Raw genomic sequence first — 24,190 nt, 5'->3', positions numbered from 1 at the left:
ATCCAAGGGAAATGTCAAATTTATCTTTGGGGCTAGTGACATACGGGGCACAATAAGCACAGGCCTACACTAGAATCTTCTCTCGGTTATATCTACACCCAGAACCACTGCACCAGTCCTGGTGCAAACAGAGAGTTTATTTTAGCTCCAAACTGAGGTACTTCAGTATAAAATCTGTCCATGTGTCTGCACCTAATCTGAGAAATAAATAGTCCAGTCTGGCACTAGCCTTAAAGAAGAAGGAAAGTCTAAAATTAAGTAAGCTTTATCAGAATATAAATACATCAGTAAACCCTAAAAGTAATGCGGCCCTGAGTCCTCAGTCAAAAGAAACACAGCATTTCTTTCCTTCGATTGTGTACAAATGGGCTTCTGTATCAGACTTCCTGTTTGCAGCTTAAACCTCCAGTGCTAGGGTTTGAGCATGCTCAGTTTGCTCCGCTCTCCCTCTCCCCCCTCCCTGCTGTAATCAAGAGCATTGGGAGGATTGGAGGTTGCTTCTGGAGCCTGTCATGTCTCTCCCCAATTTTTGCACAACCACACCAGCATTTGTAAGCAAAACATAACAGTAAGCATACCTTGTAGAAAAGAGGAATGTTAAAAGCATGAATGCCAACTGGATAAAAAATACTGGAAAGATAAAAAAAAACATATATAATTAACAGCCAGTTCCAAAAGCAGCAACAATTTGCGTGAAAATATACAATAAAAAGCTGTTCATAGATATAAATATAAAACTGAGCTTTAAAGGAGAAAATGTTTTTAATGGGAATGTAAAGCCTTCTCACTAAGTGGAATACTTCCAGCTCTCCTCTACCTTCAAGAGAACATGGGTGGGAAGATTGGAGCTGTCAGTTGTGGCAGAATGGCTATACAAAAAATAATGCACCTTAATAGCAAAGTAGCTTGTATTGAGGGTGTCTATTAAAATCCCTACATGTTGGAGGAAAGCAATACATTCCCTTTAAAGAAAAACAAGCAAATATGGGAAAAGCCATAGAATGGTTAAAAAATTTTAAAATGTTGTTCTATAAATGGTACAAAGTAAAATACAACTATATAACCCTATAAAAAGCAAGCCTACACAATAAATGAAACCAAAATAGAAAAAAAGAAACGTGGCCCTTTTTGTGGATGTATGCTGCTAACTATATATATACACTTCCACATTGGGAGTGTGCACCTCCGGAAGGTTTGTCCCAGCAAGTAGTGGGAAAGTGTGGCAAGCTGACCAGGAAAGCAGAGTGCCTGCACAGAGGAGTGTAGCAGGGAGAGACAGAGGAGAGGATCAGACTGGATTGCAACTATGTGCCTGAAGTTCATGGATCTCTTGTGAGTAGTTACAAGCAAGGATATAAAGCCTGCGTGTATTCATTTACTGCACAATAATTGGTTTCTTTCTTTACGATAACCCTCATTGAGACTATATATGGGCATTTGCAGACACAAATTACTGTTTGGTATACAAGTGTGTGAACTCTGAACTACATTCTTATGTGAACTTTTACTATGCCATTGCTACAGAGACAATATGAGGAGTTACTACCTGGCTGTGTTTTACCACCTAGTGCAGAATAAATCTGAGACGTGTAGTTGCACGTACACTGAAAAAAAAAGGGCCACTTTTCTTTGGTTGTTCTATAATTTCATGCAGAATAGTTTATTGTTGAATTATTTTCCTTTTTTTTTCAGAACTACTCTGAATGTAGTTATTAATGGTTAAATCATTTTGTTGTCCGATAGGGACAGATACTAATGGAGAAATTAATAAAAGTTGTAAATGGGAGAACATTTTGCTAAAATAAAAAACAAAAAACATTTTGCACACAGCAACGTTTTAAGACCTACTTGCAGGAGATGTGATTTTTATGTTGCAAAATAAACTCTCAGTGAGAGTTTTATTACATTAACTGTACGCTGGTGCACAAGATAAATAATTTTTTCTGCTTGTGGATGAGTTGCTAGATACTTTCATAGGTTTGCAAAATGTATATTAAATATCTGGAATGTGAAAATTGTTTGCCCAAGGAAAATGTGTTTGCCTAACGCACATTATTCCTGGTAACAACCTTATTAATTGTCCCCCATAATTATGTATTTTTCACCAGTTTACTAACGTAAGTGCTAAATTGCACAAGGGAAGTTACCAACAAAAGCAACAATTAGCAGACTACTACAAGCTAGATATTGCTCACTGCACTGTTAGTGACTACCTCTGTAAATCAGCCTCAGTATCTCAAAGGCATATGAAAATAGTAATGCTGACACTGTGTTTTAGGGCACACAGGCAAATTCGGGGAGATTAGTTGCCTGGCGACAAATCTCCTCTTCTCCGGGGCAACTAATCTCCCTGAACTGGCTCCCTGCCGGCTAAAATGTAAATCATCAGCGGGATGGCACTCGGAGCGATTCGTTTTCCAAAGTTTCCTCGTGAGGCAACTTCGGAAAACGAATCTCTCCGAGTGCCATCTTTTGTTCTTGCAGTACTCCAGTGTTACTTTGGCCTTTTGTTTAGGATCATTCTCCTTCTGAATAATGAATTTTCTTCCAAGATGTAGTGGTTTACTAGTACTTCCCTGGATGTTTGCATATCCTGTTTGGTGCCTTCTGATAAAAACAGCCTTAGGGTAAGGAGATTCGGGGAGATTTTGTCGCCTGACGACTTATCGCCACGTCTTTTGGGCGACTATCTCCCCAAACTGCCTCAGCGTCTTTTCCCTGTGGAGCAGGCATTCTGGAAACCTCCAGGTGTGATTTCAGGTGCTTCTGTTTGAGTAATGACTTATTTGTGCCACCCTCCTATACCCGCTAGTGTTATGCAGAGCTCCTAATATAGTTGACGGGTGCAACTTTGCTTCAGTCTCAGTTACAGAACATTGTAGTCTTTTCAAAGTGTTGCTTCTGTGTGTCATGTCTCACAAGTCTCCTACATGCTTGTGCAGAGAGCACCACCTGGCAGTCTTATGTTGCTTCTGCTTCATGGTCAAGGCTCTCAACACTTTTGCAAAGCACCGTGTATTTAGTTTTAACTTAAGATATTTCATAATACATAATAAAAAATGAGTAAAAAAAAAGTCATATCAAGGGCCTTATTTATCAAAATCCGGAATTTTTCTATTTCAACAAAGTTTTCCCCAGAATCGCTTGATTTTTTCTAGCTTTTTACAAATAGCCCGAATTTTTTTGAGTTTTGCCCGAAAAAGTCGGATTTTCGGGCTAATTCCAGAGCAGACCACAGCAACTTCCAAATAGGATAGGGACCTCTCCCATTGACTTTTATATAACCTAGGAAGGTCTGAGATGCCAGATTTTCGGATTCAGACTTTTTCCATCCTGGAGGGTTTAATAAATCTCGAAAAATTTGTGGTTTTTTTTCACAAAAAATTTGGATTTTAAAGTAAAACATTTTTTGAATGAATGTCTAATTAGCACTGTACTTACTGATAAATACAATAACAACCAAACTGAAAGTGTCTAGGTCAATGTTTGGGTTGGAGAATGTGTCACAGAATGTTGTGTAGATAATCATTAGAAGGACACAGCTGCTGATGGCCCCAAATGGTGGCTTCTTCCTTTCCAGCCAGTCCTTGATGTAGCGTCGTACAATCTGAAAGAGAGAAATCCAACAGGTTGCCCTTTTTCTCCTGTATATACACACAGCCAATTTAGGCATCACAAAGTAAATGTGACAGCAGAAAGACATAAATAGAAGAGCGTAAGTAGAATGACTGCCACAGTGGATTTCAAAAGCTTCCCAGCCACTACAGACTTCTTCTGGGGAATTTAACAGTTTTAGTGCAACTTCCACTGGGCACATAATGAGAATATATTTTCAACTGCATTCAAATCTGTCCTTAATTATGTCAAATGTTCTTTGCTAGCTGTCACAGAGACAAGCCCATTAAGCCTCCCTGATGTTTATCTCCTCTGCTGATCCTAATGGATGTGTGTAATTATCACAATCCCTCTTGCATCAACAGACAATTCCGAGTGCAACTTTAGGAACCTTAAAATTGTGACATCTTCAGGAATTTCATCACGGCAGATAATCGAATGTGATCCATGGAACGCTTAAATATTTAAAAAGCCAGGGATGCACCAGAAGTTTTTAATTAAATTATAACTTATGCTTGAAAAGCAAAAGTGTATGTGTTGGGGGAGTTTAAATAATTCAAAGTCTGAATATCTAGAGTTTTCATAAATCTTAAGACAAATGCCATTTGAATTCTTTTATTTTAATTAAATTAATGGATGCAAAAGAACTAAATCACACAAGAGTAATTAAGGGGGTATTGCAGCTCTCTCTTTTATCTCTCCTTCCTCTTCAGGGAGAAGAGACTGACAAAGTGCAAATGGATCAGTTTTTACATGTGTCTTGCAAATCAATAATACAATTAAATATAATCAAAAATACATTGCAGATAAAAGCAGGAAGAAAATGTCACCACCTCACATGAAAGGGAGGTCACATTTTATGTTTTCAGATTCAGTATAAAAATAACTATTGTTATTGCGCATTAAAACATTAAATTACCCATATTTTTTTACAATCTTTAAATAATTTACTTTACAATCAAAAAATTAACCTTATTAAAGTGGGTGACGCTGAATTTCGTGTTTATGGTTTTTCGGATGAGTTTTGAATTTTTTGATAAGAAAAAATGTTAGAAGTTTTGCTTTTCCAAATAGGAATTCTCAAGGCTGTTTTTTAGCTCAAAAAAGAACCATAATAACATTACTAGCAGCTAAACCGACAAGAAATGTCATATGTTTTTAGAGAAAATTGCTACTTTTCTTGATTTTAATCTCTTTGCTAGACCTTCTGGACTGTAAGGTTTTAAACCCATGCCCCCCCCCCACTGATACCAGTTTTGTTGTTTGCAGTTCTCTGCTATTGTGTTGGGTTACTGAACCATATCTATTCAGAGCAAACACTTTAGATAACTCTGATTTAAATAATACTTGATCAGTGAACACCCCAGTTAATATCCACACTCATTTGCCTCCATAGCAAGTCCAGAGTTAGGGCAGAGACACACGCGGAGATTCGGGGAGATTTATCTCCCCGAAAAGCCTTCTTGCTGGCTCGAATCTAAATCGCAGACGGGATGGCTCTCGGAACGATTTGTTTTCTGAAGTCGCCCGAAGTTTCCTCATGAGGCAACGAATCGCTCCAAGTGCCATCCCACCAGCAATTTTAGCTGGCGGGAAGGCAGTTCGGGGAGATTAGTTGCCCGAAGAAGAGGCGATTTGTTGCCGGGCAACTAAATCTCCCCGAATCTTCATGTGTCTCTGCCCTTAAAAGCAGTGGCAGTTAACAATTCAACTTTTTTTAATATAACTTTTGTATCCCAGAGTTTCTTTTTTTTTGTTGGCACCTGAATGTGTTCCTTTGAAATGAATGGTTTACCAGTTCTGATGTTGTGTACACCTCAATATGAATATGTCAACCTTTACTTTTTAATGTAAATAGATAAGGATATATACACAGGTATAGGGGTGTGTGTGTGATATATTTTACATTGTGATTTTACACTTTTCCCAGTATACCACTTTTATAGTTTTTTACAAATTATACTCACTAATCTCTGCAAAAGAGAACTCAATGAGCACTGATTTTGGGCCCTTTCATACAAGGTGTTTTTTGTAGTATCGCATATTAAGCTAAATACATATTGGGAATGCTTTTAGTTTCTTAGTAATGCTTAGGGCCACTAAAGGGCCCTTAGTTCAGTTCTGCATCTTTGATCATTTTCATCACAGATGTAAATAGCAGATACTGTGTATTCTTTTCATAGAACCATTTCCACCATAATATAATCTGAAAGCAAAATACTTCAATATACAGCTGAAGTCTGGCAATACGACACACTGGAGCAAGTACCATTGAAACTATCACCATCAATTCCTATGTTGGAAACACAAGGTAGTTCTTGCCGTCCCTAAACGCAGCAGATGACACTTCTACACAAACTTTTGTGCGCAACACACAGCATGTCACTTACATTCTTCTGTGCCACAAGAGTTAATAAGTGGCCGAGCAGATACAGAATGCATGAATGATAATGTGCAGACGTGCTTTTTATTATTTATTCATTGAAAACAGTGGGTTTTGGTGTGCTTCTTTGAAAAATGTTCAAACTGGTAGGATATACAGGCACACTGTGAAAATTCTATGTCATTAACATTTAATCATAAATTGCTTTTTAATATAAAACATAAAATAAAGGTCTGTCACAAGCACTTATGTGCAGGAGAGGAAGATGGCATAAAAGCGTAAAGGAACTAACAGACATCAGTGTCTATCCTTGGCACCATGTGTATTAACCCTTGCACTTCAAGTTACTTAGTTATTTTGCTGCAAGGAACTAAGAGGAGATTAAAGTGCAATGGAGAAATCGACAGGTGTCCTCAGTAAACACAGCAAGTAGCTGCTTGGGGAACATTAAAACTGTAAAAACACAGGTAGATTGCTTGAGAGGGGGAAGATGTTAGTTTGCTTAACACAGACACAAGGACATGTGCACCAATATAAAACAGTAATGAAGTACAGGTATGGGGAAAAAAAATATGCATTTCTTTATTGCTACTGCGTTAATTTGAAAATATCTACTGTTTTTGTTATTTCTTGCACTAAACAGGGCAAAGAACTAAGATTAAAAGTAATTGCATACCTGTTCATGCAAGCATCATTAAACAAATCACTGGTCCACCAAGAAGTCTCTGTATAAACAAAACCTTCCCTTCCCTAAGATGAAGTCTTTGATAGGCTTTGAGATAAGAAGCAGCCCATTCAACAGAGGGCATTTCAATTGACTGGTAATTTGGTTTAATTGTGTTTGCACAAACAAAGTGCTGCAGACTGTACAATCCATAACCAAAAGAAGCTGTAGCATCATTGACCTTTCTGGGTCTTATGTAATCTGTATATTTACATCTTTTATCATTTTTCTGGATTGCATATGTCACTCACAACTAAAAAGGGAACATAATCTGCAAGAATGTAGCATGATGCTATGCCGACATCCATAATAGCAAAGAATTCATGAAATAAACCCAGTCTACAGTCTGTCAAGACTGTCCAAAGTTATAAAAATGTATGTAATTTTGAAAGTCAACACTAATTTCTCTATATAGTCTCAAAGCCCTTCTGTCACTTTTACTGAGATATTATGTGGTTAAGTGTATGTCTGTATGAGTATGGGACCCATTATCTGGAAACCCATTGTCCAGAAAGTTCCAAATTATGGGAAGGCCATAGGGTTGTCACCTTTTGCAAAGTTGGAGACCAGGCAGGGGGTGGGGCCGTGACATCAGATGGGTGTGTCTATGACATCATGGGGCTTTGATGCGGCGATCGCAGATTGGCCGATTGCTGTGTCAATTAAAGATATACTGACACTAAAAAACTGCTTTTTAAAATATGAATGTACATTAACAGTTACCTATAGTTCACGTTTTTTGCAGAGAGGTTTGTTTTTGTAAGTAATTATTAGTTGATGTTCCTAAACCTGACTGTTTCCAACCTGACTGTCCCATTTCAGTCTGTCAGCTAGAGATTCTAATGCTAACTGACTCCTGCTGCATAAATATGGCAGCTCCCTCATACAGGAATATGGGGCATTAGACAGGTAATGTAAAAGCATTGTGCAAATACTTTATGGAAAAGTTATAAGTAGCTTTCAAAGGCAATATTATGATAGATGTAAAAAAGAGTTTAATTTCTGGTTTCAGTATCTCTTTAAGGGAATCCGGCCTGGTTTTCCTTATTTGGAAAACCGGGCAGGAAGTTTTGACTCAGGCAGCTCTTCAAAGTAGCGGGCTGTCCGGATCAAAACCGGACAGGTGGCAATCCTGGAAGGCCATCACATTTTGTGGACTTGGGATAGTTATGATAGTTGGGATATTTATGTTATGATTTTTATTATAATGAACCTGAAGTAATGCTTTAATTAAAAAACGATTGTATCTATGTATATCTATCTATCTATATAAATATATATGTAGACTGATAGTGTACTAAAACATAAATATATATGAACATACAGGTTATTCCTTTAAAAGAAAAATACTTTTTATAAAGAGAATAAGTACAATACGTTTTACAATGCACATAGAAAAAAACACTACTAAAACACATTTTTATATTACATTATTACTTTAAGTTGTGTTCATTTCTCTTTCAAACCCCTCTTTTTCCTAATGACTGCTCTATTAACAGTGAACATGTCTGCAATGGTGTTTTTCATGGGTAATTATACAGCATTCCAATTAATGGGCAAGAAGCGATTCAACTTGCTTTTTTCGGCCTATGTTCACAAATATGTCGCCTGGATTACTATTTAATATTGATGATCTGAACGCTAATTAAATATAGATGATGTTGGACTAACATTGCCAGTGACATCTGCAGAGCTTTGAGCAAGAGGCCACTCATTAGACACCTCCAGAGGATAACTTGGATGTGTTTTGAATCTGAACGGTCACCCACAATTGTATCCCAGAGAATCCTGTTGTTTTCCTGATGGCCCCAGCAGCTCTACCTCCAGAGGGATAAAAATCTTAACAAAATGAAAAACTGCTGGATGCTATTACTGTAAGTAAAAAGCTCATATAGAACAACAGGGAAGCATGTGAAAAGCATGGGATATATTAATAATGCACTGCTATCAAAACCAGATTAAGCCATCTCAAAAAAGGAATATGTAGAATGTTCAGATATAGGCCAGGGCCAGGAATATGATAACATCTAAGAATCTGCACCTCTCCTGACACCAAGCAGAATAACTAACAGGAAGCATAGGTTGGAATTCCACCTGTGTTTGAATTAATTTTCCATCAAGGGAAGGAATATACAAGTTCTTGACGACAGAGGGCCAGGTAGTTGAAGACACACAAACCCACTTTGGCCCAACATATTAAAGGTATAGGGCATGTTATCCAGAATGCTTGGGACCTGGGGTTTTTCAGATAAGGCATATTTTCATGATTCTGGTCTCCGTACCTCAAGTCTAATAATTTAAATTAATTAAACCCAAAAGGATTGTTTTGTCTCCAATAAAGATGAATAGTATCTTAGTTGGGATCAAGTATAAGGTACTGTTTCATTATTATAGATAGAGAAAAAGGTTAATACATTTTAAAATTTTTAGTTGATTTATAATGGAGTCTATGGGTTATAGCATTCCCTTAATTCAGAGGATTCTGGATAATGGGGCATACCTGTACTAACAACAAGGTAAAATGTTTAAAAAGCTCAGATCTAAAGACTATGGTCTTTACCATTTCAACTATCACCTTGATCAAAGAGGCGCCCAGTTTAACAAATGGCAAAAGCCTGAATGCAACGGAGGTTCCTTTTTTTCACCAAGCCTAAACACGGTCAGGTTAAATGAAATGAAGCCTCCCCCACTGCAACAGATACATTTCTACATTCCGTTTATCTATTGAATGTGGCATTGCCCAACTTGCATCAGTCATCTTGCCCATCAGTCGAGAGTACAGAAACAGTTCACTGCTAAACCTATTTTTAGAATATCACCACTTTAAACATTTGCAAGTCCCTGATTATTTTTAGCGCTGGTGCGGATGGCACAACCACAGCAACCCAAAAGTGAGAATGTGGGGCTTCGCAGCACACTGAAAGCTTTGTGACAGTTGTGAAAGTTATTCTACTCTTAAAAGTACAAAATTAGCACATACCTGACCAATGATAAGTGGAACAACGACAGTCATAAACAGCTGAGAGAATATGGAGGTAAAAGGTACTGAAGAGGAAGATCCCAGCTGTAAAAAGAATATATTTAGCTTGTAATTATCAAAACTTTAAATATATATATATATATTTAAGGGAACATATTATTGATTTTATTAAAGGAAAACTATACCCCCCAAACAATGTAGGTCTCTATTAAAAGATACTGAGTAAAACAGCTCATGTGTAAAACCCTGCTTCATGTAAATGAACCATTATCATAATAATATACTTTTTAGTAGTATGTGCCATTGGGTAATCATAAATAGAAAATTGCCATTTTAAAAAATAAGGGCCGCCCTCTGAGATTGTAACATTCACTGTGCACACATACAAACCACATGTAAGGTCACATGAGCCAATTAACAGACAGAGTTCTGCCTTTTGCTTCCTCACTTCTTCCTGTTACAGTTAGTGTTGTAGTATTTCTGGTCAGGTGATCTCTGAGGCAGCACAGATAGAGTCACGAAATGGTGGTTCAAGGCAAGAGATGTAAAAGGTCAATATTTATGTAAATATATATTCCAGTTTGGTAAGATTCTTTAATATGTCATTCAATTTGATATAAACTATCTGTTGCTTAAGTATTCATTTTGGGGGTATAGTTTTCCTTTAAATAAACTGTGACCAGAACACTTATGTAAATTACTTTTATAACTTTGCAGGATTATCCTATGTTTTACTACAAAATGGGTTATGTGAAAAGGTATAGTACAAGAGCAGTATTAAGTATGGATGCACCGAATCCACTATTGGGGATTCAGCCGAATACCGAACCAAATTCTAATTTGCATATGCAAATTAGGGGCCGGAAAGGTAAAAGTGGGAAAAAAATCTTCTTTTGTGACAAAAAGTCATGTGATTTCCCTACCCACCCCTAATTTATATATGCAAATTATGATTCAAATTCGGTTTGGCCAGGCACAAGGATTCGGCCGAATTCGAATCCTGCTGAAAAAGGCAGAATCCCGAACCGAAAACTGGATTCGGTGCATCCCTAATTAAAATACCATTAACACCATAAAGAGAAAATTGAGGCTTGTTCCAAATATTAACAGTGTTCAAAATAACAATAGCTGGTTCAAAATAATAGCAGTGTGGAGTTCAATTAGTGAGGTCATTCATTTTGTGAAAAAACAGGTGTCAATTGCGGCCCTTATTTAAGGAAGGGAAAATGTTGTGCATGCTGGTTATAATGCATTTCTCTCTGAAAATCTGAGTAAAATGGGTCGTTCCAGTGAGTACTGTTACAATTAAAAGACGCCTATGTGAAGCCAAGCTATCGGTAAGGCCCCGCAAAGTCCAATTGTTGAAAAAAAGACGTGTGCCGAGAAGGTTTCGATTTGCCAAAGAACACACTCACTGGCCTAAAGAGAAATGGCTCAATATTTTGTGGACTGATGAAAGCAAGATTGTTCTTTTTGGGTCTAGGGGCCGCTGACAGTGTGTCAGATGACCCCGAAACACTGAATTCAAACCACAGGACACTATGAAAACAGTGAAGCATGGTGGCACAAGGGGATGTTTCTCATACTATGGTGTTGGGACTATTTATCACATACCAGGGATCATGGATCAGTTTCAATACATCAAAATACTTGAAGAGGTCATGTTGCCTTATGCTGAAGAGGATATGCCCTTGAAATTGGTGTTTTAACAAGACAACGAGCCCAAACACACCAGTAAACAAGCAACATCTTGGTTCCAGACCAACAAGATTGATGTTATGGAGTGACCAGTTCAATCCCTGGGGGCTTAATCCAATAGAAAACTTGTGGGGTGACAGCAAAAATGCTGTTTCAAAGGCAAAACCAAGAAATGCAGAAGTAATGTGGAATCTAACAGGTGCCAGAAGTTGGTGGACTCCATGTAACACAGATGTGCAGCAGTTCTCAGAAACACTGATTATACAACTAAATATTAGTTCAGTGATTCAAAGGAAAGAAAAAAACATTTTTCAGTTTATACAGTGAATGTTTGAGTTTGTAAAGAAGATTGCAGATGCTGCTATTTTTTGGAGCAGCCTAATATTCCCTTTTCTTCACTTTCTGTAAAGGAATAACACAAATTTGATTATATTTTCAAATATATATGTATACATGGAGCAAGTGAAAAGCACTCCTGCCCTGTGGCTGAAGGGCCTAATCCCCACTTTACCCAGAACATGCCCTTAACTAACAAAACCATGCCCAGATCTGACAAATCCATACAACTTAATAATGCCATGAAAACAGGGCTATTAGATAGAATGTACAGATGCTCAGCTAGAGACCTGACCTACCATTTTTGCCCCAACAGACCTGCTACACAGGGGATTTCTATGTGATATGATCCTTTCCCTGCTTTTGGTATTCTGCAGATCACATTCAACTCATTGGGGGTCATTTATAAAGTTTGTGCAGCGCATATTTTCCGCAAATGGTTGTATTGCGCATGTTTTTGCCTGAACACAAATATATTGCACTGCTCTGCCCCTCTTTCTGGTTTTTGCAAATTCGCATTGTGAATACATTTTCCCAAATGGCGCGCAAATGAGATGGGAGTTTGCACGAGTGCACCCAATGTGCGAGGTTGTTGTGCATGAAAATATCGTTGACAGTGACTTAAATACACAGTTTGCGAAACTGTTTTGCGAATATTTTATCCGCCACCAAAGTTGTGGCGTAATTGAGTCACAGAGTGTGCGCATAAATATTCACAATTTGCGAATTGTGACATATTTAAAAAACTCCTATAGACATTCGCATTGTGAAAAAAAATTAGCAATTCTGTTTGCACCCTCTTATTCAGCTTTATAAATATAACCATGCGCAGGGCAAACATATTCACTCTGCGCAAAGTTTAAAAATGACCCCCATTATCTTTACACTATGTAGTGATTTATAGCAGTTGATCTCCAATCCTCATTAAATCATCATTCTTTGCATCTTTTAACCCACAAACCAACATTACTTTTCAAACTCCAGCATAACTGTACTCGCTATAAGTACATAATTCTGCCTCAGATACTTGCTGTACAAGGTTTGCACTGGTTAGTAAACTGCATGCAAGTGGGTGCAAATCAAAATAGGAAGGGGCGGTATGCCAGTTAAAGAAGCAGAAAATGTAGAAGTTATTGATAATACACCTAACTAATTACTAGGGTGCATAAAAAGCAAGATACTTACAAAGAGGAGCAGCAGCAGTGGTGTTACAACAATGCCCTGGAAAGAAAAGATCACAACAATTAAAAACTGTGAAGGTAGAGAAATATACAGTAGCACAAGTCATACAATATATATCACACGCCAAGCTGATTTTTTTTACAAACTGCCTGAACTGGAGAAGAGAACATGTTTTTAACGGAGAGATCTGAGAAGTGACAATACCAAATATAATGTGTAAGCATGAAAAAATCCACTGGTTGTAGAAAACTCACCAAAGTAGATTGGTGGCCCAGGTGTTCCTGCCCCAGGCCCTCAGCTCAAGGGAGCGGACAATCCGTACAAGAAGGATAAAAGGTTTATGACACACTAGAAAGCCACATGCAGATCAGACAAAACGTTATTAGTTAAAAAGTAGAAAAATCTTTATTCAATCAATCATCTTTGTTTAAAAAATAATTTATTTACTTTTTAACTAACTGTCTGATCTACATGTGGCTTTCTAGTGTGCCCTAAACCTTTTATTCTTCTTGTACAGATCTCAGAAGTGACCCATACTCTTGGCTTGCAGTTAAATTCAACCCCTCAGTACTACACTATGGGGCAGATTTATCAAGGGTTAAAGTGAAAATTAGAATTTTGAATTTTCAAAACTGGTCAAAACTGTCAAATTTGACTAGGGAATTGTTAACATTTGATTCGAGTTTTAAAAAAATTTGAATTCCATTTGCGACATTTATCATACACTGGCCTTAAAGAACTCAAATTCGACTATTCACCACCTAAAACCCGCCGAATTGCTGTTTTAGTAAATGGAAGACATCGTGGGATCAATTTGGAGTTGTTTGCAGCCTTCCTGACATTCAAGTTTTTTTTTGGAGTAAAAACTGAAATCGATTTTTTTAAAACTCAAATTGAATTCGATTAGAATATCTTGGGTCGATCCTATTCAACCGAGTTTTGAAAATTCAATCTTTTTAATACATTTCTATTTGTCGAATTTTTAAGGTCATGGGAGTTTTAAAAAACTCCAAATTCGGCTTTTGATAAATGTGCCCATTAATTACGTTTTATTAAACGGCTTTCATTTTTTATCCTAAATGTCTTCAAATGACTCTTCTAAGCAGTTTCCCAGCCATGCCACGATACACACCCTATTTACATCTGTTTTGTCTTGTATAGACTTTGTCCTGTGAAATCTGAAAAGGTACATTAACAGGATCTAGGATTTCCAGTAAAACAGGCAGACTGGAATATTGCTTAATTTACACCCACCACCCCCAGAAATACATTCACACACATACACGCAGATATGTAGCCTTCTTTTAGGGCATATACTTCATATAATAAATAAATAAAATGTCCTGACAAGTCAGTTCATGGCTAAGCAATGCAGCAACATTGTTCCATAAATATTTGATAGCTCACAGTGAACATTCCTATTGCCCTTAGATCTTCTGGACCCGGGAGGACTACACACAGAAGTTGTGCCCTCCGTGCACTCTGCACATAGTCTCAGATGAAGAGAATAGATATGATGCATTTCAAGGATTGGAACACGCATATCTGTACATAAAATTTGTAAGTATAAATTGTCAAGTGTGCGAACAAGACTCGCTAGAAAAATTCCACACAAAACGAACAAAAACAATACATGGACCTCTGGATCAAAGATGTCCGACTGGAGACCCAGCAGGCAATTTAGCTCATATGTTAGTAAATCAGCCTCAGTGTGTTAATGAAGTCTATCTGAAAAAGTCTTATTAAACATGTATGATAAATACAATAGACGGTAGGAGTCAAATATGGTCAACATGAAACTGATTAATATATTCAGTAGCAAACCACGGTTGTAGGGCTGACTCATGTGCTGTTTCAATTTATATGTGCAAAAAGAGCATCATCTCGATGAGGAAAGCACAAAGAAAATTTGGAAAAGCTAAAAAAAAAATTTTTATCTTCAGGAACAAGCCAAATGAACCAAACCAAAACTGACTACAGTAGGTTTAAACAATTTCCTGAGAAAAGAATGTTGCTGAAAAATCAGATGGCTCTTCTGCTCACTAATTTCATCCTCTAATCAAAGCAACAACACAAGACATTTATTTTCCCACAATATTAATTTTCAGCCAACTGCAGCCAATCAAACAAAGTGAACAGCAGGTGGCACTGTTTATTCAAACTATACTGTATTACCGGTGTAAAAACAGTGAATATCTTGAAAAGTAATTATTCTTTTTGCCTGTTTTGAGAGTTTACATTTGCTTTTTATAATGGATCTATTGCTTTAACAGTTCAAGAATGCATAGTATTTTATATGACAATTATTACCACTAATTACCTATTATAATTAAGTTCAATTTAAAAAGTACTGAGAATACAGTAAGGAGGGGCAGAGAGATGACATAAGAAAGCAAATTTGGTGAATGCTAAAAGGTGAGATGGCACATGTAGTAGACACGGGTGAACTCTTGACAAATGTAACCATTGGAATAATTGTAAATTGTATATCCCTAAATACAGGTTTGGGATCAGTTATCCAGAAACCCATTATCCACAAAGCTTAGAATTTATGTGAAGGCCACTTCTCATAGACTCCTTTTTTATGAAATAATTACTGTTTTTTTTTTTTTTAAATTGTTTAATTTTTTGTAATAATAGTACCTTGTACTTAAAGGGAAGCTATTGTGAAAATGAAAATTTAATATGAGCTTCAGCATACTGAAATAAGAAACTTTCTAAATACAATCAATTAAGGATTCGGCATTGTTTCTAAAATAATCAAGTTTATCTTCACTATCCCTCTCAGCATGTGCTTCTCTTCATTCTGTCTTCATGCAGCAGTTGGGCGTCAGATGAATGATCCTATATACAGAATCTTATACGGGGGCTCCTGTTCCTAGCAGATGTATTAGAGCTCATTCAAATACAAACAAAATATAACTACTGCCTTCTTCACAAATTCTGCATGTAGAGAGACATGTTGTCTGGTGATTTTAATAGAGTGAGCTCTAATATATCTTCTTGGCAAAATGAGCCCCCCTATTAGATATATTGGATCATTCCTCTGACACCCAACTGCTGCATAAAGAGAGAATGAAGAGAAACAGATGCAGAGAGAGGAATAATGACTGCCTTCTTCACAAATTCTGCATGTAGAGAGACATGTTGTCTGGTGATTTTAATAGAGTGAGCTCTAATATATCTTCTTGGCAAAATGAGCCCCCCTATTAGATATATTGGATCATTCCTCTGACACCCAACTGCTGCATAAAGAGAGAATGAAGAGAAACAGATGCAGAGAGAGGAATAATGACGATAAACTTGATTATTTCAGAAACGGTACAGAATTTTTAATTGATTGCATTTACAAAGTGTCATGTCCGTTTGCTGAAGCTAATATTACATTTTCCTTTTCTCGATAGTTCCCCAGTAATTCCATGATATAATTAATCCTTATTTGGGGCAAAACAATCCCACCCAGTTTAACTACACAAAAGACCCCTATCCAGAAAATCTCAGGTGCCGAGCACTCAGGATAACAGGTCTAATACTTGTATTTGTAAATTTTATTTTGACACCCCTCTTGCTGTCAGAACAGAATTTCTAAACACTTTCAGTGGCGGAACTACCGGGGGAGCAGGGGGTGTGAGCGGACCAAGGCCCGCACCCCCTCAGGGCCCCCCGGTAGCTCACGCGCCACTGACAAATGCTGCCGTACGGAGGGGGGCGGGGCCCAGCTGCGTCTCACGCACCAGGGCCCGCCCCCTCTAGTGACGCTACTGCACACTTTCTATTAAGTAGATAAGCTTAGATCACATTTGTTCTCAAATCATTTGATTTTAAATATATCTTTAAATGAAACTTGGCAAGTGAGATGGGCTAAACATGTACAGTTGGTTGGATGCCACTGTATAGAAACTATATGAGCCTTAATCAATGACTCAGTCCCTGTTTGAACGTTCAGTAGAAGATGATTATCTGTCCTTGTGGACGCAAGGTCATTGTCACAGTTTAAGTCATTTGCAAAGCTGCGCTGTCCAACAGTAGCCGTGTTAGTGCAAAGAGGCTGCCTTCTCTTGCCTGCTGTCAAACTTCCAGAAAATCCATTTACACCTCTGATGTGAAAGACTTCTGGAATATATTTTTTAATGATTTTAGTGGTGTTAGGTAAAGGACAAAAAAACAAACAGAAGTCTGTGCTTAAGCAGTGGTTACAAAACCCAGGACGATCGATCCCTATCAATTGCTGTAAATGCACTTTTGTGCAGTCATGAAACACTTCATTCTAATGTAAAATATTGATTTATGTTTGCTCCCTATTGATTAAGGGAATTATTCTTCAGGCTCAGAAAATTCTTCTAGGGCAGACTGATGGATAGGGTTTACTTTGGTGCACACTACGACAAAGTGTCATTTCAATTGCTCTGTCTGACTTTACTCTGGTATCCTTTTCATGAGCTGACATAAAATGAGCAGGGCCTCCCAACAAACTCCACTCCAACAGCATTCCTGCTACCTTAGCTGCTCCTAGCTTCATAATCATCATAGTCATTCGTCTTTGTCATCTTTGTCATTCTTTGGTTTATTCTAAACCCTACAATATGGAACATCATGTGCTTGAGCTTGATAATTAAAGGGATACTGTCATGGGATTTTTTTTTTTTTTTTACGTATCAGTTAATAGTGCTGCTCCAGCATAATTCTGCACTGAAATTTCTTAAAAGAGCAAACAGATTTTTTTATATTCAATTTTGAAATCTGACATGGGGCTAGACATATTGTCAGTTTCCCAGCTGTACCCAGTCATGTGACTTGTGCTCTGATAAACTTCAGTCATTATTTACTGCTGTACTGCAAGTTGGAGTGATTTCACCCCCTCTACAACACCCAGCAACCTTACAAAAGAACAATGGGAAGGTAACCAGATAGCAACTCCCTAACACAAGATAACAGCTCCCTGGTAGATATAAAAACACTCAATAGTAAAATCCAGGTCCCACTGAGACACATTCAATGACATTACTAGAAATTTTATTTCAAAATATTAATCTACATGAATAGTTACCTATAGGTCATGTTGATCGTTTTTCGCAAATAGTTCTGCTTTTGTAAGTAATTGTTACTTGAAGTTCCTAAACCTGACTGTTTTGCCAACCTGACTGTCCATTCTCAACTTGTCTGTTAGAGTTTCTAATGCCAACAGACTCCTGCTGCACAAATATGGCAGCCCCCTCATAGGGATAAAAGGGGGTAAGAAAGGTAATGTAAGAGCATCAGGCAGATACTTTTATGGCAAAATTATAAATACCATTCAAATATAATGTTATGATAGATATTAAAAAAGTTTATTTTCTGTTGTTAGTATCTCTTTAAGTGCTAGCTCTTTCTGAAAGCACATGACCTGAGATGGCTGCCTACACATCAATATTACAACTAAAAAAATACACTTGCTGGTTCAGGAATTAAATGTTATATTGTAGAGTGAATTATTTGCAGTGTAATCGTGTAATTTAGAAATAAAAACTACATCATAACAGACTGCCTTTAAGATGGAATTTACTCAATAATGGCCAGCGTTCAGATGACAATGTGTGCTGTACCTGATTGAGGTTTGTTAATAAATAGGCTGCTAAGAGACAACACCAAGTCAGTTTAACAGTACAGGTATGGGGTCCGTTACCCGGAACCCGTTATCCAGAAAGCTCTGAATTATGGAAAGCCCGTCTCTCATATAGACTCCATTATAATCAAATTTTTCAAAATGATTTCCTTTTTCTCTGTAATAATAAAACAGTACCTTGTATTTGATATAAACTAAGATATAATTAATCCTTATTGGAAGCTAAACCATGCTATTGGGTGTATTTAATGTTTACATGATTTTCTAGTAGACATAAGATATGAAGATCCAAATTATGGAAAGATCCCTTATCTGGAAAACCCCAGGTCCTGAACATTCTGGATAACAAGTCCCATACCTGTACTGTCAATCTAACCCACCGACATCGGTGCTGGACTGTGGCACTCTATGCGATGACTTCCACGGATATCCACTCTGCATAGAGGACCGTACTTGATCACACACAGACTTGCACTGAAACTCTACAATTTATTGCAAGTGCAAGTCTGATTCACTTGACAATGACAACAACGGAATAAATTGTAATACATATAGGAAAGCATGACTCTGCTCTTCTGAGACCAAGAGAAATACATAAAAAGTAACCTTCCCCATACATGTGTCTACAAAATTCTTTTAGATTGCCACAACCTATAAAGAAAATGTTTTGGTAAGTAAATGGACCAAAATAGACCTATTTCATTGTGATAGACAATTCCATGTCTATGGACTCCTTGCATACATATTCAGCATTAGTCTAGTAGCCGAACATTGAACATTAGTCCAAATATATCTGCTGTAATGTACTTTAATGATTCTTTAAATAAAACTCTTTGCATTAAAAGTCCAAATGAATAATGATTTCATTTTACATCTTGTAGTGTCACTACTAGTGTAGTATTCACTGTCCCTCCAAGTATAAAACACACTCCCTTATAGCCCGATATAGAATTTTTTTTTTATAGAGCTTTATGTCTGCCCACAGATCACAGGAGCAAGGGAGCATAAATATTTCATATTCCACTTAAATTATTCAAAATTTTCAGTATGCATAATGTTGGGTTGATAATCTTGATCAATGTCTTTATATAATAGATATGGGTCAGTTCATTCATTGGTCAACTTTTGAAATTTCGGGTCTTCTAGAGACTGAATATCTCAGACCCCAAAAGAGCACTTGGTATGAGGTCTCATAACCCATAAAGGCTATAAGCAAAATGTAATTCATTTTTTATATTTAATTCCACCAGTGTTGATACTGATGGATGCTGATCAAATTAAAGCAAGGCTAAGCTTTCTCAGGAGATCAATCTAAATTTGTTCTCAATCAGTGGCCAGTAAATTATTATATGCAATGCTAAATCCAATATCAGAAATCTAAAATAGACAAGCTGTAGCGAGGACCCCCTGTGCTGTCCAACTTACTACATGTAGTGGGCCAATTATTTCTCAAGACTGGATTAAACTAAAATATCGTACTGTGATGTCTATTGAGCCTCTGAGCAGACATGGGACCACAAAAATCATTCACATCCAGCCCATGGGTCTACAAATGGAGAACACAGAGCACATCTATCAATACATGTTTAATCAAAAAAGATCAAACCCTGTTAGGTACATATTATACTAAAATTGTAGACACTAAATTGCCCATATTTGGTTTGAAATTTGAACCATGTTTTACTTACTGACACTCAGAATTTATACAGAGATCATTATAATAGCAACTAGAATAATAATAACATAATAACCACAAAGCTTAAAATAAACAGAAGTACAAAAATGTTCTATGTATACCACATGTTACCACTAGGTTGTGCAATTGGGCTTCTGAAGCTACATATTCTCTAACCATAACTATCCAAATACTTTGTAGTAAAGATTTAGATTTTATTTTTAATATTTTATGCAGCAATTAAAAAGATATGCCTCCAATGTAAAAATAAAACACTTTATTTGCAATGGGCATCAGTAATGCCCACTGTGTATCATATTTTGTGGATTAAAACAAAGTTAACAGGTTTGGCATTGCAAATATCATACAGTGTGCTTTGATTGAATGACAGTGCTCAATATCCCTTTTTTCTGGCTCAAGAGAGATTCTGGGTGTTGTAGTCTATCAACCAAACCAAACCATTAGGCGGGGGGCAATGAGGCTGTGATCACAAAATACATAAAGACAAATACAAGAGTCCTCTGCACTCAACCCATTATCAATATATTTAAGACATTGAGACATTTTGTGCATACTGCTACTGAAAAATGCCTTACCCTTTAAACAAAACAGGGATTGTTTGTCCATATAGTGCAATATATTTAAGCTGGCCAACTACGTCAAGGGCAACCATGTTTGGGAGTTTTAACCTTGAAAGCAGTAAGTAAGTTGCAGGTAAAACTTAGTCCCTGTGTAAAATGTATATATATATATATATATATATATATATATATATATATATATATATATATATATATATATATATATATATATATATATATATATATATGAAGCAATAGAATTCGTAATGAATCAGATGAAAGTTGAGTGTAGGACTGGCCAGATATGGGATGACTCAGAGCACTTGATAAAGGAGGTTGTAACTCCGAAACGTTGTGTGGAGATCTCAATAAATCACTAAAGAATTAGCACATTTGCTGGAGTGTGTGCCATCTTACTTCTGATTTTGCATGACTCTGACATAGTTGGCCAGCTTAAATATATTGCAATATATGGACAAACAATCCATGTTTTGTTTAAAGGGTAAGGCATTTTTAGTAGCAGTATGCACAAAATGTCTCAATGTCTTAAATTTATTCATAATGGGTTGAGTGCAGAGGACTCTTGTATTTGTCTTTCAGTGCTTTGAAACAAAGGTATCACAGAAATCAACATTTCTGCATGGGATTTGTTATTCAATAAAATAAAAGAACTATTTGAGGATCTGAATATTTATTTTCCAAGCACTCTATGGGGGTTATATACTAAAACTCGTTTTTCCCCCTCATATTTTTCCAGAAACAAACGAGACCTATCCATAAATTTGGCTTATTTACGAATATTTTAGGTAAAAAATGGTGGATGGAAGAATTTTTTGAGTTTACAAACAAAAAATTTGACTTTATCAAGTTGCCACTCGAAAACCTTGGATTTATCGAGTTTGTCAACCCCCCAAAACTCGTGAAGGTTAAAAACATCTTCTAATGGTTAAATTGCTGCCATTGACTTTTACATGTATTTGACAAGCTTTAGATGGAGTATTTTCGAATTTCGGATTCAGACTTCTTTTTTTCTCTGAAAATTTTAGTTTTTTCACTAAAATAAACTAGACTAAAAATAGTTTTAATAAATAATTTCAGTTTAAAATAATTGCATTGTTGCTAGGGTCATTTAAGCTGAAATTTCAGAGCTGCTGAACTAAAATCTAAACAACACAAAAAACACAAATAAAAAGAATGAAAATCAATTACAGATTGCCTCAGCATAATGCTCTACATCATGCTAAAAGTTAACTAAAAGGTAAATAACCTCTTTAACCTAAGACAAATACTGTATGTCCTAAGGAGGACACTGGCACGTTCTCAAAACATTTTTTAAGATAGCCATATGAAGGTGGATTCGGATCACACAGATGATGGGAGGGCTTAAGGGTGGTGCTCTCTATTGTGTATGTTAATTATTTTAATTGTTTCCTTGTTATATGGTGTGCACTTGGTCACGTTGTTATGCTTGAGAAAGGGGCTCGCCCCGAAACGTTGCACGTCCGCACAAATAAATAAGCAAGGGGTCACCCTGCATTGCATTATACCTCGTGTGCCAGTGTATCCTTACCTGAAGTATTTGTCTGGGGATTGCCGCACCCTCTACGTTGTGCTTCTTATACAAAATTGAGGAGTGTGCTCTGCTTCATCCTTGTTCCAGCACGTTCTCAAAACATACATATATATGTACTAGAGTTATGTACTAGAGTTTATTATAGTGCCTGCTTCAGTCTTTATGTAATCTACTGTGTTGTATTGAACCTTCTACTCTTCAGCATTGTACAATATAAGGCTGCTCTGTAAATGCTTGTTAATAATAAAAAGCAGAAACATCTCAAACTCAAAAGACATGATGACAGAGTTTGTTTCTACATTGTTAGTACCGGTAAGTGCGTTTGGAAGCCATTATATTTATACAGTGCATTCCTAGTCACATATCCGTGATGACTAGCACATTTACAGTGGCAGCAACAAATAGGGAAACACATTCAACTTGATATGTATTCCAAAATATCAAAGCCGCATGTCCAGGCTGACCCTGATCTGTAAGCATGATACCTAAAAATACGTTGGCAAATTTTTCACTGTCTACAATTGTAATGAATATCCGGGGGAATACAAGAGAACATATAGGAGAAATGTGGTTGAGATGAGCTCATATAAAAAGAGGTTTATAGAAAATAAACACAGCATCGTCCTATCAAAGGACTACTATTAAGTTCAAATGAAAGAAAACGGCAATCTGTTGCACAGAAGGGAAGCTGCAGCCCCTGTAAACTCCAAACTGTTCTCCGTTGTTGAATTGCACTTGACATGTTTATCCCTGACAAAAAGCAGAAGAGCCACTGGAAAGGCCAAGCTGATAACCAACCACGCGCTCTCTATGCCAAGAACAAACAGTACAAATAGTATGTTGAACCAGTGCAAAAAAGCACTATGCTAAAGAAGAAAAAACTAACTATGTTACACAAGATTAAGACCACAAGGAACCAGATTTATGAAATATGATACAACTTTATAATGTCTTGTTGGCATAAATGTTTTTTTCTGTTTACACAGCATTTGAATAACTTTCTTGTATGTGGGAACATAGTCATTAATACACTATACTGTAAGTTACATATTTTACTAAAACAACAGGATTACGACAAGATAAAATAAATATTTACAGTGTCAGACTGGGGGGCCCTGGGGCACATTAACTTGGAGTGATAAAGTCTGTGACTTATGTTCTGAGAGGTCCTGTAAAGGGATTATTCACCTTCCACACTTTTTTTAAACACTTTTTTCAGTTCAGTTGTTTTCAGATTATTCACCACAAACAGCTGCTTTCCATCTTTTATCTTTTCCCCAAAATGTAAATTTAAAGTTTAATGGCAGCTCATTGAGACAGAAGTATCTGAACTGTTACAATTTGCTACATTTAGTTGATACATTTCTCAGCAGGATCTGTGGAATATTAGCAACTATTGTATCAATTCTAACAGCTCCCTGTTAGGGATTCTGCTTAGTTGGGGCAATGATTAGAAACGTATCAATTTAGAACAGTTAGAGTCGGCGACCCCCCCTCCCCCTCCTGCTGCTTTAGAGGATGAAAAATGAAACTTTATACCTCAATAACAGAAAAACGGTCACAAATGGAAAGTAGGTGGAAAAAGTCTTTTATTTCTGGTGAACTATCTGAAAATAACTGAACTGAAAAAAGTGTTTGAAGGTGAACAACTCCTTTTTAACTAACTTGCTGTATAATGAGATCTGTTTGCTCACTCTTACTGTAGATTATGTATCCAGTGATGCAACTGCTGGTCTCCAGCTTCTCCATGGTCCAATTATTTAGGTCCTTCTTTTAGTTAATTTTGAGCTGGTATCGCGGATATGGAGGTGGCAATAAGGTCATTTGGGACAAACTAGAAA

General features: G+C 36.8%; 1 protein-coding gene across 3 annotated transcripts in view; it reads right to left on the bottom strand.

The window, feature by feature from the left end:
* Positions 1 to 24,190, bottom strand: part of slc10a7.S (solute carrier family 10 member 7 S homeolog) — a 110,965-nt gene that overhangs the window by 14,708 nt on the left and 72,067 nt on the right. For 2 of the 3 annotated variants that reach the window (NM_001087260.1, XM_018233873.2), the window contains 4 exon segments: positions 579 to 630; positions 3,442 to 3,607; positions 9,703 to 9,786; positions 12,922 to 12,957. In NM_001087260.1, the coding sequence (NP_001080729.1) occupies positions 579 to 630; positions 3,442 to 3,607; positions 9,703 to 9,786; positions 12,922 to 12,957 (338 nt within the window). 3 annotated transcript variants of the gene reach the window in all.

This window comes from Xenopus laevis, chromosome 1S (genome assembly GCF_017654675.1).
Source record: "Xenopus laevis strain J_2021 chromosome 1S, Xenopus_laevis_v10.1, whole genome shotgun sequence".
Taxonomy (NCBI): Eukaryota; Metazoa; Chordata; class Amphibia; order Anura; family Pipidae; genus Xenopus; species Xenopus laevis.
The sequence above is the reverse complement of the archived record's forward strand: the minus strand, read 5'-3'. Positions and strand labels throughout refer to the sequence as shown.